Source organism: Geospiza fortis, unplaced genomic scaffold (genome assembly GCF_000277835.1).
Source record: "Geospiza fortis unplaced genomic scaffold, GeoFor_1.0 scaffold10, whole genome shotgun sequence".
In the NCBI taxonomy this organism is placed as follows: Eukaryota; Metazoa; Chordata; class Aves; order Passeriformes; family Thraupidae; genus Geospiza; species Geospiza fortis.
In genome coordinates this window covers 2,430,283-2,447,936 of record NW_005054326.1, presented here as the reverse complement: position 1 = coordinate 2,447,936, position 17,654 = coordinate 2,430,283, and the positions used below count along the sequence as shown (strand labels likewise).

The 17,654-nt window shown below is 41.5% G+C and overlaps 1 protein-coding gene across 1 annotated transcript; it reads right to left on the bottom strand.

Annotated features, from left to right (window-relative positions):
• Positions 1-211: 211 nt before the first annotated feature.
• On the bottom strand, positions 212-16,001 carry TTC38 (tetratricopeptide repeat domain 38). Its single transcript, XM_005421079.2, has 14 exons — positions 15,951-16,001; positions 14,483-14,560; positions 13,956-14,037; positions 13,434-13,605; positions 12,320-12,493; positions 11,357-11,432; positions 10,149-10,268; positions 7,947-8,006; positions 6,862-6,900; positions 6,038-6,119; positions 4,992-5,157; positions 2,900-3,059; positions 2,539-2,612; positions 212-2,073 (listed from the first exon to the last, which is right to left on the bottom strand). Exons 1-14 carry the CDS (start codon positions 15,999-16,001, stop codon positions 1,980-1,982), a joined length of 1,428 nt encoding a protein of 475 aa, XP_005421136.1. The 3' UTR covers positions 212-1,979.
• Positions 16,002-17,654: the final 1,653 nt, after the last annotated feature.

Genomic DNA, 17,654 nt, shown 5'->3' with positions numbered 1-17,654 from the left:
AAAGAAACAACAGTTCACCCACCTGGTGGCACCTCAGCCTCTTCCCAATGCTTGGGCTGTGACCTGTGCGAGCACAGATGCTGCTGCTCTCCACTGCTGCATGCTTCTGGCCACTGTGATGGAAACAAAGTGGGTGCACACTGCTACACATCTATGAAATTAGGCTGAATAACACATTTAAAAGCTTCACACATGCAAAGAAGTCATGTACTTGCTTGCTTAACAAAGATCATCTTTGAATTTATTAAAGCAAAGCAGACAAAATTCTCAGTCGTGTTCTGTTGAAAGTAGAGCTGTTATTGATTACATTGATCACACCCTGCATAGCCAGCCAGAGCTTTCTCAGGCTTTTGTTCCCTTACAGTTTGTTACATTCCTCAAGTAAAAAGTTACCTGTCTAAAGTCATTGCTTGAAGTGCACTTATTAAAAATAACAGTAAAAATCCAGTGTAAGGTGTCCCAAGTGAGTCATCCCCATCATGGCTGAGCAGACAAGCTGTCTGCTGAAGAACAGCATGCTCATCAATCAGAACACCTGAAGGCAAGGAATGCAATGCCTTACATGGTTTTATTATTCTTCCTTTAAAAATAAACTATTTCTGCATCAGGGGAGGATTGGGTAAAGCAAAATGTCAGCAAAGCACTTCCACCTCTTGCTCCACAAAGCAGGAACTGCAGGGGCAGTGCAGGGCCAGCTATGGAAGGGCTTTCTTAGGTCAAAAGGAAACTGTAGGACAAGGCTGCTGTGGGACATGGGGAAGAGCCTGAGCTAGATAAGAAGGAGGGGCACCCTGTGAGGCCAGGAGAGTTGTGGAAACAAAGCCAGAGCTTGGGCAGTTGCCGAGTGTGGGACTTCTATGCCAGAAGAGGAGGCATGAGTCCAATTTTGGTCTGAAATACGGTCTTCCCTGTCATTAGGGATTTTTGGAGTATTTTTGCAAGACAATGTGTTAGCTCTGGGATGCTGCAGGAATCCAGAGGCACCAGAACACCCTCGAGGCCCGTGGCTCACATTGTGCCTGACTTGCAGCACCAAAGTTTATCCCATCACAAGTGCTGGGACTGAGCTGTGCCTGTCCCCCTGAGCCCTCCTTCCCATGGCAGAAGCTCCCTCCTGGTCTTCACCTCTCCAAAGTGTGTGCTTTAACCCTGGTTTTAACCCCACTTTGCCAACATGCAGGACCTCTCTGGAGTGAGATAGTAGTAAGGCCTGACTATCCAAAAGCTCAGGGAAGCACAAAGACCCAGTCCAACAACCCTTCAGAAACGGTACTGTTCAGCTGAAATCCAGGCTCTTCCCTCTTTCTAAAAGATTTAAAAGTGCTGAGGGAGCACCCATGTCAGAATAATCATTATTCTTGTCTGGTTTCATTTACCTAGTAATGCCAGAAAGCTCTGATGTGCTATATTGGGAGGAAAAATTTAACATTGTATGAGAGGGAGTTAAAAATGCTATATTGGGAGGAAAAATTTAACATTGTATGAGAGGGAGTTTAAAAAGATCCTGAATGCAGGCAGATCTGTGACTCCTGCCTGAATGGGCTTAATATGGAATTCAGTTCATGCTTGTGATAGCTCTGGCCCTATATCTTCCTATTAGTATTAACTTCATTTCAAAGCTCCCTTTGAATTACCTGAGCAGTTTACTTCACATGCAGGGCCAAGTAACAAACTTGGTCAAAGAAGGACTGAAATCCAGGCACTGTTACTGCACTGTGTATAATCAGAGTCAGAGGGAATGTTCAGGAAAACATACCAGAGCAGCAGTGCCTTTGGGATGCTCCAGAAAGCTTTGTCAGCAAGTTTTCTTCTTGTGGAATCACAACCTCCAGAAATGCAACAGCTCTGTCTTTTTTTTAAGGAAATAATTCTTTTAAGCTTGAGTACCTCCCTGAATTCCTTCACAGCACCCCTGCACTCCCTGCTCCCAGACTTTGTGGAAAGCTCCTGGCTCTTCCAGCTGAAGCTGGAGGAAAGCCCTATGCCATGGAATGCACAGCTGCTGCCTTCCTGATCAGTCGCTCAGTCATTGGTGACTTGGGTCTCAGCAGATCACGTTCATGCAGGAGACACCTGTGAAAGGAGAGGTAGGAGGGTGAGGAGTGGGTGATAAACCTGCCCTGTTCTGCCAAACAGGCTGTGCTGAGGGGCAGGCCCACGTGGCAGAGCACACCTCTGACTTCCCAGCAAAGCAGAGGTCAGCAGTGGCACTGACTGGCATTGCAGTTCACAGAAGCTTAGCAGTCCATAACACACATGGTCAGCAGGCTATAGTTGAAGACAGAACCATTTGAAAATCCAGAACCATTTGAAAATCAACTACCCTTGAACACACACAGATCATCCATCCAGGCTAAAAGAGTGGACTTTTGGAACTGGAAGCTATTTTACTTTTTATCCTGGTTAAATGTTGCTACATTTAAAACAAATGCTTGCATATAATTTTAGCCTTAATTTTATTGGTTTGAATATATTCATTACTTCTTACTTTTAGCAACAGTGCTACTTCCACAAATGATTATCAGGAGAAATACTCACCTTGCAAGGTTTCGTTTGGCCTTTGATTTAGAATTTAAAGCAGCATGAATCAATAACAGGCTGAAAACATCTCTCTGGAAAAAAAAGTCAGCAGAATACAAACTAGTAAGTAATTTATAATGTATTGCTGGTTACAATGTCTTGGTTACCAAATTATTAAATTCACAGGAAGGAAACAAATCAACATTAAAAATAAATAGCTAACCCTGCTAGTAAGTGTTTGCAAACAGGTTTCAGTCACAAGCACTGTTCAGCTTTTCACCGTCTGACACTGAAGTGCTGTTGATGAGGTAAGTGCTTCATGGTGGCTACTGGGAGGAGATTGAGTCACATCAAAAAGTCTTTTCTGGATCTCCTTTACCTGAGCATCACTGCCTCCCACTTGGACGAGTTCATAACGGATTGGGTAGAGCAGGTCTACAGCTTTGTCACAATTCCCATTTTCAAACTCTACAAAAGCCTGGCACAGTGGCAGCCCCAAATGAGGAGCCAGGGAAAGCTGGTGGTCTTCATGAGGTGCTCTGTAGAATGAAAAAGTGGTTAACTTCCATAAGCCAAAGCATAAATATTTCAATGCCAGTCTGCCCCTGCCTGCAGACAGGTTTTTATTTTTTTACTGTACAAAGCCTAATGTTTCAGGTACTTGACTTAGGTCATATCTTTCGGTGTGGTTGTGCTACTTTCACCTTTTTGTTACTCATCCAGCAATCGGTTTTTGTCCTCCTGAATATACCCACAAAAGGCACAAGCCCAACCCCTCCTAGCTCTGCAATAAACAGTTTGGGCTAGGACAGTAAGAAAACTGCAGTTTCTCTTCTGCTGACCCCACCAGAACATCCTACTGCTAGTCCTTTGTCTGGCCACATGTGGCCACCAGTCCTTGCACACAGCTCCCAGTCATGACCTTGCAAGCCAGCTCCTTCTCAAGTCAGCCTTACAAAACTCATCCTGTTTCTTTTACTGGGCCAGCCTTCATTTTCCAGGAGGCAACACTGCCCTACGTGCTTATCATTCCTTAAACAAACTGTGGCATCCTAGAAAGATAAAAGTGCACAACCGATGTTCATTTGAAGCAGCTTGAGACAGCCAGTGATGAAAATGATGGAACAACTCCTCATTTCCACGTTTTGTCCAGCATTTCCATGGAAAGGAGCCTGTGACACCAACCACCAGAGAGCGCCATGGAACACCCGACAAATTCCCAGCAACTTTCCATGGCTAAGGCCAGGGAAAAATCCCGGTGCAATGCCAGATGTTTGTGCCCAGGTTGTAACACTGCTTTCTTAACACGTACAAAACGCCTCTGGGCTATCATTTGTGCATTACATATTTGTGATAGACGTAAATTAATCCAATCATTAATACAGTTCCTTCAGCTCACAGCCTGCTTTCTCAAATAATGAAATGAAGCTTTATAATTTTTTAAATTACAGCTAAAAATGTATACATGTATTATTAAGGCTGAAAAGAGGTGAAAGGAAGCACTGGGCAAAAGAATAAATAGCATGTATGAACACATGTTCATTAAAGCCTCTGGTGGACAGTTTTCTATACTTTATATATCCTGACATACTTATATAAATAATAGAATAAATAACAAAATATATTTGCTGTTTTCTACTTTAGGTAAATGAGACAGGCTTGCTTTGAAAGTTATTTGTTTTCATAAGTATTCTTAAAAATTACAGTGTTCCTCAAAACTACATATAGTCAGGAACAAATAGTGACAATTTCAGGTTCTCCTTCCTCCCTTCCTTCCTTCTCTTTAAAGGCAAAGGAAGCAACAGATGCTTAAACAGAGGGAAAAAGGGTGTAGTGGAGGGAAGAAATTGAATTTAAAGCATTTGTATATTAACCCCTTAAAAAAAACCAATGCAATTCACAGTCATTTAATACCTAAGGGAACACAAAACCTTCATTGTTTGGATATAGTACTTAAATATTGCGCTTTTTCAAATAACTTAATTTGAAAGTGAAATATTCTAGATTATCACTTTAGTAGTACTTGAAACCTAATTTCCTGCAGGTGGACTTAACAACACATCAAAGAGCAGCCATTAGAGTAGCACTACCAACTAATGTTCTGTTATTAACCTTTTAAACTAGAGCAGAAAAGATCCACCACAGCCAGCTGACATCTCTTGTAGAATGTTCTTATTAATATACTTTACTCCTTGTCTGTAACACAGCTTAGTGTGACCTCACTAAAAGGAAACAGACAGCAACTGCTCAGGTGGTGTCCATGACCTCAAACACAAAAGATTTCTGCTCAACAACATGTGGAACCTCCCTAGACATTAACTCAATAAATAGATAATAATTTGGATCTCCTAACTGGAGACATGCTAAGGCAGGGAGAGGAGCATGCTGGAGCATCAGCAAGCCAGAGACATCACTGCCCTGAAGTTCAGAGGGCTATTCACTGAACCCAGTGCAGGAATTCCATTGCTTACTTGGCAAGTTCCTGCAGAGTTGTTAAAAGCTCCTCAGTAGTTTTGTGGTCTTTGGCTCCAAGGAAAGACATCAAGTAGTGCACATCATTGAACAGAAGAATGTGATCCTTGGTGTGTTTCTTTGTAACCCCAAGCAGATCATTCCACCTGTCCCCAAGCTTTACACCTAAGAGTAAAAAATACTTCTCTCAATAACATTGCCACATGAGAAGGTACAACTCTGCAATTACTGTCAGCCACTCAGCATAAAATGCATTCCCACTGAACTCAACATTTCCTGATGTAGCAAAATGTATGCAGCAACAATGCTCAGCTGCAGCCTGCCTTATGTGGGCCAAGAGTTTCTTGACTGTCAGAAGTTTAAAGGCATTATTTTAGTCTGCACTGTGTGAGCTTCTGGCTTTATTATGAGATTGCTCATAATGTTTTGGAGGTGCTGTTCACCATGAGCCATCTGCAGGAATCACAAGGCAGAGTGAGAAGACGGATTTAGTAAAACCCCCAATACATCATTAGTGTTTTAGCAGAACAGTGTGAAATACTGTCTGCCCATCGTGTCCCCTGCCATGCACCCCCCAGTGTATAAACACTGACTTAAAAGGGGAAATGCCACTGAGTTAGGGGAGTACAAAAAGCCAGAAGCTGATAGGCCCATACTAACTATTTCAATCAGGATCAAAACAAAAAAAGAAAGGATGTGACTGGAAATTTATGTCCAGAAAGTGCTATGGGTTTTTAGAGGCTTATGCACTTGTTTGCTCAGCCTCAGACCTCCAGGAACAATAGAAGTGGTCAGAGAAGAAGTATGTGACCTTTGCTAGCTGGAGCTGACTACTATGCCACACAGGCATGGAAAATTGAAATTTTTGGGAAAAATAAAGCTTATGGACATTAGCAACTTTACATTATTGATGCTTTTCTCAATTTTCTTCTGAAACACTGCTCAAGCTTGCTGTGTAATTATACTGAAATACTTCCCCATCATGAATGGCAGGGGAAGGGAAAAAGAAAAAGTTATAAAAAAGAATGGCCAGAGGATATCCTACCTTCCAGATGAAGCCTGTACAGCATTGAACAGTTATCAACTATATCCAGGATGCTTCCACTTGCCAGGCACACAGGAGCAATCTGTAATCACAAGTACTCATAGGCTGGCCAAGTGATGGACTAGTGGAAACTTCCTCAGATTATCAAACTTATTTTCACGGTACTAAATTAATTTTATCCTTCTATTAATTCAAAATTACTTGTTTTGTAATAGTCCTAATTGCATTTTTCTTGAATAAAGGAATTTGCAATGACAGAAACTTATATGGTTCACATGTGTTGTTTTTCTCAGTCAATATGGGGAGTCATCACAGTATTTTATTTTTTCAAAAATTCTACCATAAATATTACTTCACTGGATCAATGTTAGCAGATAGAAATCTGCCCAGAAGCTTTCTTAATGCTTGCAGTATTTTTACAATCATCACAAAGATGTGCTACGTTATCTAAATTGATACTGCTTACTTACAAAGGTTGTTTTGAAATCCACTTGACTTTGTACCTAACATGCAAAACCAGTTCTTTGTAGAGGTGACTTGACTAATTTACCTCTGAAAGGTATGAATAAGAAACATGGACAGAATGGAAATCAGTACCACTGTAGCTCTTTCAAGCACTCAAACTATGTAACACTCAATCCTTGGGGCATTTTCCCTAGAAGTGCTGAGAAATTGTTTCCCTAAAAGACTGTGGTAACAGATGTAAACAATATTTATACACAGATCATGCACTGTGATAGGTTTCAATGTCACACAGAAGGAAGAAAGCACACATCATCATGATCTTATATGATCTCAGAAAAGATAAAAAGGCCCCTACTCACATGCTGGTCATAAATTGTCAAAGCAGCTTCATATTCCCCCTGGAAAAGCAAAGGAGGACTGTGTGGTTAATGTGCAGACACAGCAACCAGAGACAAACACATTAACAGACATCATAACAGCTCTTCAGGACTGCCTGATCAAAACAAACCAAGTCAAAGAAACCTTGAGGTATTCAAAGCAGAAAAATCTGGATTTAATAGGCAAAATTATCAGTATGTTGAGGTTCCATCTAAGAAGAAGTATCAATACTGGCACAAGTTGAGCAAGAAGGAGAAATATGGAGGTATTGCCTCTCATTCTAATGTTCCTTTCACAGATGTTTGCAAAAATCAGTGCAACTCATGGTGTATGCAAAGAGATGGGAAACAACAGTTTTAGGTAGCCTTCAAAATACTTATGTAGATAGGAAGTGACAAAATAAATAAACTCTTGGACTCCTGTTGAGAATTATGTTCCTTCTGTTTACTCTGCTTTCTGGCCAAAGGATGCTGCCTTCTCAAGGATGCCACATTTACCTCCCTATTAAGCTGAACCTCACAAGTGCTAAAGCATTAAATCCCAGGAAATTCTGACAGGCTGGGTAAAATTTCAACTATTTTTAAAGGCTTTCAATAGTAAGAATAAGTAACAATAATTAATAGCATTGGCAACCCAATTTAGAGTTTATGGCCATTTTTCTTATAGTCAGCAAATTTTTGGGCCAGAAAATGAGTACTGAATTTGCTAAGAATTTTGTTAATTTTTGTCTCAAAATTAGAGATCTACGTTCATCTTGCTATCAAATAACTGTGCTAAATGTAATTAGTGAGACTATTGGATCTTCAAACATGCAATAATCTCACAACGATATTTCAACATTCTTAGAAAGATCCTGAAAGTGCTGACCAATGCAATTAAAATTCTCAAAATAACAGTAATAAAGGACTATGCCATTTTGTAAATATAGAATTGTGCTATTTTATAAAAACATCTCTTCAAATAGCTGACAATCCCCCCCCCCACACATAAATGTTAGTTCTGCCTTTTAAAGAGCTTTAGATAACCTATCTGGACCATAAAGCACATGTATGAAAATATCTCATACCTTTTCAATGTAGTATAAAGCCCAGTGCCAGTAATTATGGCAAGCAAGCATATCACTGCTCTGGAGAGAAAGAAAAAAATATTTACAAAATAAAATAACTCCCCTTTTCAAGTTATCTAGTCAGATTTCTGTTTCCTCCTTCAGCAAAACTGAGTACTTCAGAAGACACAAAAAGAGACAAGAAATTTAAATCAGCTGCCAGGACACCTTCTCATTTGGCATACTTGTAGCTATTCAGGGCAACACCCCAAACCCAAGGTTCCCCCCACATCATTTTTCAGATAAGAGTTTCTCTTGGATGCCTCAGAATCCACCTTTCTTCAGCAGCCTCTTTAAAAAAGAAATTTAATCCACACCTCTAAGAAGAGTAAGATTTGTCTCATCTAAAATTTAGGCATCTTGTCTGAAGTAACCTGGCCAGATAGAGGAAAGAGGAGGATATGGAGGCCTTCTAAGGGTCATTCATCCCAGCTATCTGGAACCTACCTCAGACAAGGAGGAATCACTTTTTAAACAAGGTTTACTACAGGCTACAGAAGCTGCAAGAGATGCCAAACACACTGGCAGCTCATCAGGTGAGAAGAATTTTTGCTGAACTGCACCAATTTCACACTGTCCTTTCCAGCTGGTACCAAAACTTCAAATCCCCTTCCCCAGCCTGCAGTTCAAGGCAATTGCAGTTCATTTTCGTGAATCCATTAAAAACAGACAAATGTAGTTCCATAATCCTTTGGTGAAAATTAAAACACCAGAAAGGTTCACCCCTCTCCTCCCACTCTCTCCTGGTTCTGTAGTTAAACCTAATGGTCTCACAAGTGGAAAAATCATCTTTATTGTCATACTGACAACTGTAACAACCACTTTCAGGAAGCACAAAGGTAAAAGTTCCCAATAAATGTCAGGGCTTCTAAGATAAACATTCTGGTAATCTTTGCTTGATAATATTAAATCACAAACCAAACCCAAGCAACAGAAGCAGTTATGTGCTTGGCATAAACACTGATAATATCAAGTTGAATATCATACTGGCATTCCAAATGTCATACAAACAAGATCATGGAATTACCTGACTAAATAAAGCAAAACCTTTTCCCTGCTGCTAAATTTGAGCTCTGAAAAAGATTAAACTGCTAGAGAGAAGTGGGCTTGCATTTGATTTTATTTGGATAAAGAGTATGAATCACAGAGACATACAACTATTTTAAGAACCAAGAGTTTAAAAACAAAATTTGATCCAAAAGTCACTGACTGGGGTTTTAAAGGTATCACCCAAACTGTCAATCACTGTTTCATTAAAACTAACATATTAAAAGACAGAATGCTTTCTGGGAAGTGACAGGTGTGAACTTCAAGCAATAATTTTCTGTCTGCACTTCCAAGCCCAGTATCTGAATGCTTAACTTAAAAGATAAAACAAGCACAAAAACAGCCTTTCTAGTCTCACTATCCAGTCCTGCTCTTGGTGTGAGGTGGGACAGTCAGCTCAGATGACTCTAAAATAGACTCTTGTGGGTTCTAGCAAAGGCAAGCCTCACAGCTCTCAGCTCTGAATGTAACAGACTTAATCACTGGGTAAATGCTATCAAACACAAAATAAAACTTAATTTATAGCAAAGGACCACATAACAGACTAAATAACTTGTTCAATACACTGAAAGATGGATCAAACATGTTGGATATATAAGGTAACTGATACACTAGAAAGTAATTAGTACACTAGAAAATATGTAAGAGCACAATTTCTCTTTTCTTTGTTCTTAAAATCCCCTCCCCATCCAGAAGCGAACAAGTATTTTAGTGTTTTGAAACAGCTGATTTGACTGAGTCATATTCCACCTCATCTTAGGTCCCATGAGGAGATTTAGCCAGGTCCTTCAAATGACTGTCTGTGCATACATCAGCCTAAGTAAAAAGCTTGGGAAAGAATCAGTGGTCACTTTACTTTTATAACCACACAACAGATCACAAATAGGGACGGTCATGTCCTTCATAACATGCCACTTCTTCCTGTCTCTTGCTTAAAAGCTGCATGGAGAGTAGCAGCACCTCAAAGGAAGATTTCCTCTAATATGCAAACTCTGCATTGACTGTAACAGGTCTGCAGATAGGAAGGAACTGCAGGCAGAGGACTCAAGAACTTGGCTGCAGGAATTAAAGAAAACCTAAAAATAGCTTCTTCAGAGATGCCACAAAAACATTTACCTTCCAGTTCTTCTCCGTTTCCTTCATGAATTTTAAGCCTTTCTCCACCTCAGCTTTCATTTCATTTACATGAGCTATGGTATGGACAGACCATGCATCTGTCTGATTTATAGCCAAAGCCTGTGAGAGAAAAACAGGAAAACACAATGAGCCTTACAAACTTGCAAATGCAGACATTTATCACTGCTTATCTAGAAACAAGAGACTACTTTTTACTTGCTGCATGTTAAGTACATCCTTGTACCACTCCAACTAACCACAACCCAGAAGTCTGATTTGGACAGAAAAGGAAGAGAATGTTTCTTGGCTGACTTCACTTCCCAGCTTCTGCTGCAGGGAGATGAACACCTGCAAAACACTTTAAAACACAGGCCTTGATGATGACTGTGAAATGACATCTATTTCACAGACATGAATCAATGAAAGAACTGCAGGCACAGGCACAATATATTCCATGATATAGTGCCTTAACTATTTCTTTTCCAAAAGTGGCCAGCTCTGAGTATTCAGCCAATTCCTCTTCCTTGGCCCAAAACTCCCACTAGGCTTTTGGCATGTTGCAAAGTTAGTCATAAACCTAGTAAAGGTTAAGTTTTAGGGTTTAGTCTCTTTTGTCACTGTCAGCAATTTGAAGTAACAGAAGTTTTGCCAAGAACACCCATTAGAGATTAATTGTGTCCGAGAGTCCTGGGGGACAGGGATAATCCTGAGGACTGGAGAAAGTCAAGTATAATTACTATCTTCCTAGAAAGGAAACAGGCTGGCTAATACTGATCCCCAGGAACATTGTTACAGTTAATTGTTCAACAATCCAGGAACAAGCATCTAGGAAAACAAAAGGGAGCAGGAAGCCAAACAGGACTGATTGTTAAGAGCAGACTATGTCAAAACAAATCAACATTCTTTAATAGGAGTAAGCAGCCAATTATACAAGTGGGAAGCAGCAGCTGGGCTGATACATGGATTTTATAGGGGTGTTCTGACCCCATGTGACAGGGCATGCTCATAAGCAAGTGAGGGGAATGCAGTCCAGAGAAACTGCCCTGGTGGGGCAGAGATGTGAGAAGAGTCACCAACAAGTCTCACAAAGATCTGTGAGCATTTCCATGCTGAGCTGTATCTCTTTGCTGCTTTGACTAACAACTGAAGGAACCAACACCCTGTCTGAGAATTCTCAAGCCTTTCAGCACCAAGAGCAGGCAGTTTACCTCATGGGCAACCTTCTCAGCACGCTCAAAAAGGTTTGTTTCCACGAGTCCAAAAGAGTAGTAGCCCTTCACATAGCTAACAGAAGGGGGGAAAAGAACACATCATCCATTTATAACAAGGTTTAGTCCAGGACTGAAAAAAAACACTAGAAAGAGCATTTAACTCAAAAAAGTCCTTGCAGAACAATTTACAAAGGTTCAAGCTCACAGGATACACAACTACCAGCAAGGTAGGTGTTTACAACAAGGTTCAAGCTCACAAGATACAGAACTACCAAGCTAGTTCCCAGAGGAAATGAGCGACTGAGACACCAGTATGGCAAACAGTGACAAGATGCACATCAGAATGAACATTTCCATCTCTGGATGAGATGGAATCACCAGCTGCTGATCTCCATAACAGATGCAAGATTCAGAATTAAAAGGCTAGAAGTGAGACACTGCTGTCACCAAAGCTATCTGAGCATCTCAAAGGCAATCTTCTACATTTTCCCCAGTGCCCAGAAAACCACAGGAGGGTACTTTTACATGAAGTGGCCCCTTAAAACTGGTTGTAAATCATCCACGTTAAGCCATAAAAATAAAGAAAAAATTAGGGATGTTATGTGCACCTGATTTTTTTAATGGATCAAGATGAATAGTATTTTTTTGGAAGAAATTAAGAAATTTTGCCACTGCCCCGCGTGAGGACATGATTTTATCCTATGTGTTACACACCATGTGCAATATTTGACAGCAGTGAGACACAGCTCACTTAGGAAAAATCCCTCACCAACAGTGTCAAAAGGGATACTGGATACATGTTCTATCCATGGTCAAGTTTGATTAACTTCAAGACTCTTGATTTTTGTCTACATGTTGTTTTTCCAAAAGATCCTGAACTTTTAAGTCTGAACTTAAAAACAAACCACATAGTCCTTGCACACCAGGTAAAGAGCAATTTCCAAGTGAAGCATGACTCACCTGCTCAGTGGAACATCACGTGTCCAGAAGGGATAAACACGGGCAACGGAATCTCGCATCTGACGTTGGTATCCCAGGTAGAAATAAGTGTCATGGGAGAATTTGAGGGCTAGCAGGTCAGTGGGGTGGCTCTGCAGAATCTGCTCCCATAGATCACAAGCTTTTGGAAGTTGGCTAGAAATAAAAAAATTATTTCCATCACTGAAAGAAGGCACACAACGCCTGCCCCTACTGTTAGTCCTGAACTCAAACTATGTTGAAAAATAGAAAACTCAGCACCAAATGACTTATTGTCTTCCTTGAAGGAATTATTTAGTCTTTTCTAATATAATAATGGGATTATATTCATTTGGCACCTTCTGAGAAATCTTACGAAAGAAATCGTGTTGGGTAACACCAAATCACTGTAACACACAAGGAAAATGAAATTCTCCTCCAGGGCTGAATAGTTCCTAGAGGGACCCACTACAATTAATGGAACTGTGTATGTAAAAAGACACCTTCCCTCTCCTTTGTGGGAATCAAACCCAGTGGCAGGGCCTCAGTAGCTCACTCATTTCCTTTGCTGAGATGTGAGGCAAATCCATGCTTGCCCAATTGTCTGGCAAACAAATAATGAAGGAGAATCATTAGCCCATATGTTCTGCAGTTCATACAGATTTAACATATGGAATGAAGCAGTGTGCCTCTACAGCACACAGTGTGACACTCTTATCTCCCTGTTTTACAAGGAAATAGGTTTTGACATAGGGAGACAAGAGAGAGAAGTCTGTAACTTTCTGTCTGTGCATCTGAGTCTGGGCCCTACTGTAGCCAAATACTTCATTTCCAGGTTCTAAACCACACTGATGGATATGTGGCACATTTTAAACTTGGAGTGCTTAACACCAGGAAGTGGTGGCAATAGAGCACTTTACTCCTACGGCGCTACTCACCAGCTAGACATGGCACTTGGGGTGGAGAGAGAAATTCAGGGACAATCTGTGACATCTCACCCTGATCCTTTGCTAGAGGTCAGCTACCATGACACACCACAACTGCCAACCTTCACTTCTGCCTGCAGCAGACAAAGGAACTCTTCCCAGTCCCTCGAGCAGGGTGACACAGGACTCACCCTCTGGCAAACACGTCCAACGCTGACACATGAAGCCTCTCCCTCTCTGTCAGTGGCTGTGACTTGGAAAGTGCCACCATGGCTCTCACGGCGCTGTCCAGCTCCCTGTCGAGCCTCACGGTCCTTCCAGTGCCAATCAGCTCTAAGCCATTGGCAATGACATGTCCCATTGCTGCAGGAAACAGCACAGCACCAGCTGAGCTCACAGCAGAGCCTTCAGCTCCACAAAGCATCAGAGGAGCTGAGCATTTTCAATAAAACCAACTTGTGGACACAGGGGTCCAGGAAGTCTCCCAAGCCTAAAGTTCTCAGAAGGTTTTCATGACAGCCACTCAAATATTATGTGAAATGAAAGAAAAAAAACACCACACAAAAGCATTCTGCCTGCTCTACATGCTGAGGAAGTTTTACAGAGTTCTATAAATTATCACCTTCCCCTTGCATAAACCAAGTCAGTTAAATACCAAGACAACAGGCATTAACCCAGCACTTTCTATGCTCTGAATCAAAGGTTATACTCACTAAAGTTTGGATCTGCTGCTTTTAGCTTGGAGAGACACCCATCAATACCTCCAAGGCTCTCATTATTGGTCCAAGTTGCGTACTGTAAGAGAGACAGAGCAAGAGAGGGTGGAGAAATCCTCTATGATAAGGAGGATTTTTTCTTTTTGTTCTCACAGACACTTAAAATTCAAAAGCAGGGCAAATGACTAAAAGACAAATGTTGCACTCGGGAAGGTTTAGTGTAATAGAAAAACAGAAAAACTGGAGTTTAATGTAATTCAGTCACCAGCAGAACCAATTACCCTGGATTTCTATAGGGGATTTGTTGGTATCAAGTGGAATGAGCACACTGGCTGAGGTTTTCACCAGAGGCTGCAGCATCTGGTACAGCCCTCTGCTAAAAGGGTTTCCTGCAGTCAGCTGAAGGCTGAACTCCTGTGGTGGCCTGATTTTGAGGCCCTCCTAGCTGATAAGAAATTTAAATATCAGCTACAGTAAAGAGTGTTCCATGCATGAATCCCTCCAAATCCCATTTTCAGTCATACCTGTGTCAGCACAGCATCGAAGAGCTTACAGGCTTCATTGCTGGTCGTGGACAGGACAAGTCCAGCATCCTGCCAGGCCTGCACAACAAACAAACACAAACATGCTCCTTTTACACCCTCATCATCCTGACACTGACAGATGTTCAAATTGATGCTGTTCTGGTATTTTCATCAGCTGTGCACTTTTAAGAAGAAAAGTTGGAAGTACAGTGTGAGGCAGAAACAAACCTTTTGTTCAGTTGCAGTTACATTAACAATCAATTACTTGGAGCTAGTAGTGAGACTAAAGAAGCCAACAATTCCCAAGTGTACCAGAAAATTTCAATGGGTTGCCCAGCTCATAATGACAGCACCTGTCATTCTGAACTCATTGGAGCTGCTGGTGAGTTCCTCTGTTACAGGCACACATCACGTGAAGTAGAGACGTGGTAAAATAAAACCCTGTTCTCCTATCATCTATAAATCTGTAATCTTCTTCAAACAATAATATTATTCTGAATCAACTTGCAGACCTGGCAGAGCAAATTCAATAAGACTCTGGAGTTAACCAAGTGAAAATTTGGATCACATTTGTACACAAGCCTAACAACAGTAAGAACACGGGAAATGGATAAAGCTAAAAAGCAAAACAGAATTGGGCTGCCACAGTTTCTAGCAACATAACATGACTGAGGCACAACATCTCCTGGCTGGCTGCTGGCAAATGAGCAGAGTTCATTTGAGAAGCTGCCCCAATCATTTCAGCATTACTTTAATGCAGTACACAGAATATGGAGGATAGACAACTATTACAGAAACAGACCTGGGGCAAGCTAATTCAGACTTCTCCTAATGGGGGCTTAGTCCTTCCTGATGCTGCAAGAATTCAGCTCTTCTCATTTTACACTTTAAAGCATTTCCTAGCTATAATAATCTGCCAAAATTTTTAAGTAACCAGGCAAAGACAACTTTGTTAATATATCCTAAAGCTTTCCCACTGTGATGGGATTAAAGGCTCACATTCCAACAGCTAAAGCAATTGAGTCTTCAAATTACATGCCCAAAAGACTAGACCTGAATCTAAAATTACACATTTTCTTTACAATTCATACTATATGCATGATACTGAAATTGGCTGGAATAAACTTCCTAACACAATTTGAAGCACTAGGAAGCAAGCATTTGTTATCTGCACAGGACACAGTCTCCTTGTTCCGTGGGTGTGGTGAGACTTTGCAACAATGTCTTTCTTTATCCATCATAACCATACATATTTATTAATACATGCTTCTTATCTAATACACAGAACTAATTCCTAGAATGATTTTGCATGCATCTTCCTCCTACTGGAAGTTCTTTCCTGGTCCTGGAGATTCATAAAAAGGGGTCTCTGGGGATCATATTCACTGAATGCTTTGACATTAGAAGTGACCTTTCCTTTAACTTTTTCTTTGGGCATATGCTGTTGTTTCTGTGTTACATAACTTGCCAAAAAAACACTGCAGTCCTTCTTATCTGTTTCTTCACTGGTTCCAGCCATGTTTATAATCCTGTGTGCATACCTTTAAACCTTTATCTTTTACATATATATATATACATATACAGTTACTTATACATATATACCTTTATAGGTTTATATATACCTATATAAACCTTTATCTTTTTTGTGTGTATATATATATATATATATATATATATACACATATATACCTCTTTATCTTTTTTGCCAGTTAGCCTTTAAGCTCTATTCAGCAACCTCAAGGGAGCTGAAAATTTTTATTCTCTATGTCATTTATCATCCAGAAAAAGAATAAAGAGAAAAGCCAAGCAGGTAGCAAGGTTAGGCTTGCTACTTACTGGCTATCTTCCATGGTGCCCTGCAATAGAGAATGGAGAAGTCTGTTTGTGAGCACCAGAACAAACCAGCAGAACAAGGGTTAGTGGAAAATGTGCCTGCATCTATCTCTAAGGACAGTGCTGATCTAGCTGAGGTATGTGCTATTTCCAGCCACTCTGGAAAGCTTCTGTCCTGCTATGGCTACAGCCCACCTGACTCACTCCTCACTGGAAAACTCCCACTCTGGCAACAGGAGAATGGCAGCAAGACTGTGTCACATCAGGGATGCCACTACTCTGGGCCACTACCAGCGCATCAGGACAATGGGTTACAGGGCAGAACCACCCCACAGCAGCTTCTGGCTCCTAAGACATGTAATAGATGTGCTCCAAACCTAATCTGTCATTGCCAACTGAGAGCTAAAGAACTACTGGGACCACAGAAAAGGCAGCACCCCTTGTCCTCTAGGACACACATAAGGAGTCCTGCCCAGACTACTCAGGACACTCAGGTCCTGGGGCTTCTCTCTAGTGAGGTATCAGACTGTGGCTGAAGAAATCCAGGAGGGAGTGTGAGTGGGCAAAAATCAGCCTCAGGAGTCTGTAAGGCTCATCAGTTCCCCTTCCCACAGAGGCTGCCTTTGGGTTCTCTTATACTGATCTCCCACAACCCTCTCTCTAAGGCCAGGAGAGAGTCCTTTCTCTTGTATTAGAGAGTCATGGCCTTTGCTCTTCTCACTGCTTCTTGGTGAGACCAAAGCCCTGCCCTTTCCCCTGCTCTAAGACTAGAGTTCAGTCATGAGATCTGGTGACTGTTTATTTGTATTTTCTTCTCTGCTAGAATCTTAGCTGGCTCTGAGAATTGTGCTCTCTGTGGGCTGCAGCTGGCACCTACTGAATTCCTTGCGTTTCAGATCCCCAAAGCTCTGTCAATCATGCACCTGTCTCACAAAATCTTCAAGACTTTGTTTTAACCTGCCACTGCCCTAATTAACCAAAACACAACCATAAAAGGAGTTTATCAGAAAGAGAGCATTCAAATTACTTAGTCAGTAAGCAGCTCCCGCAGGTTGCACCCTTTGACCCGAGGCTGATTTAATCGAAGGCCTGACCCTGAGGCCCACGGAGGGGGCAGGTGGGCGCCGCGGGACTCCTGCGCGGGGAACAAGACCCAGAAATGCTCATACACGGGTCTGCTTCCCCGGTAGAAGAGACGGGTGAAGGGGAAGTCGTTTTCCAGATCCCAACAGCAGCTTCCCTCGTCCGAAACACACCCGAGTGTATGAGGCTGAGCCCGCCGGCACTGCCCGCCACAGCCCAAAACCCGTCGGCAGCCCCCGCCAACCCTGGGCGCAGG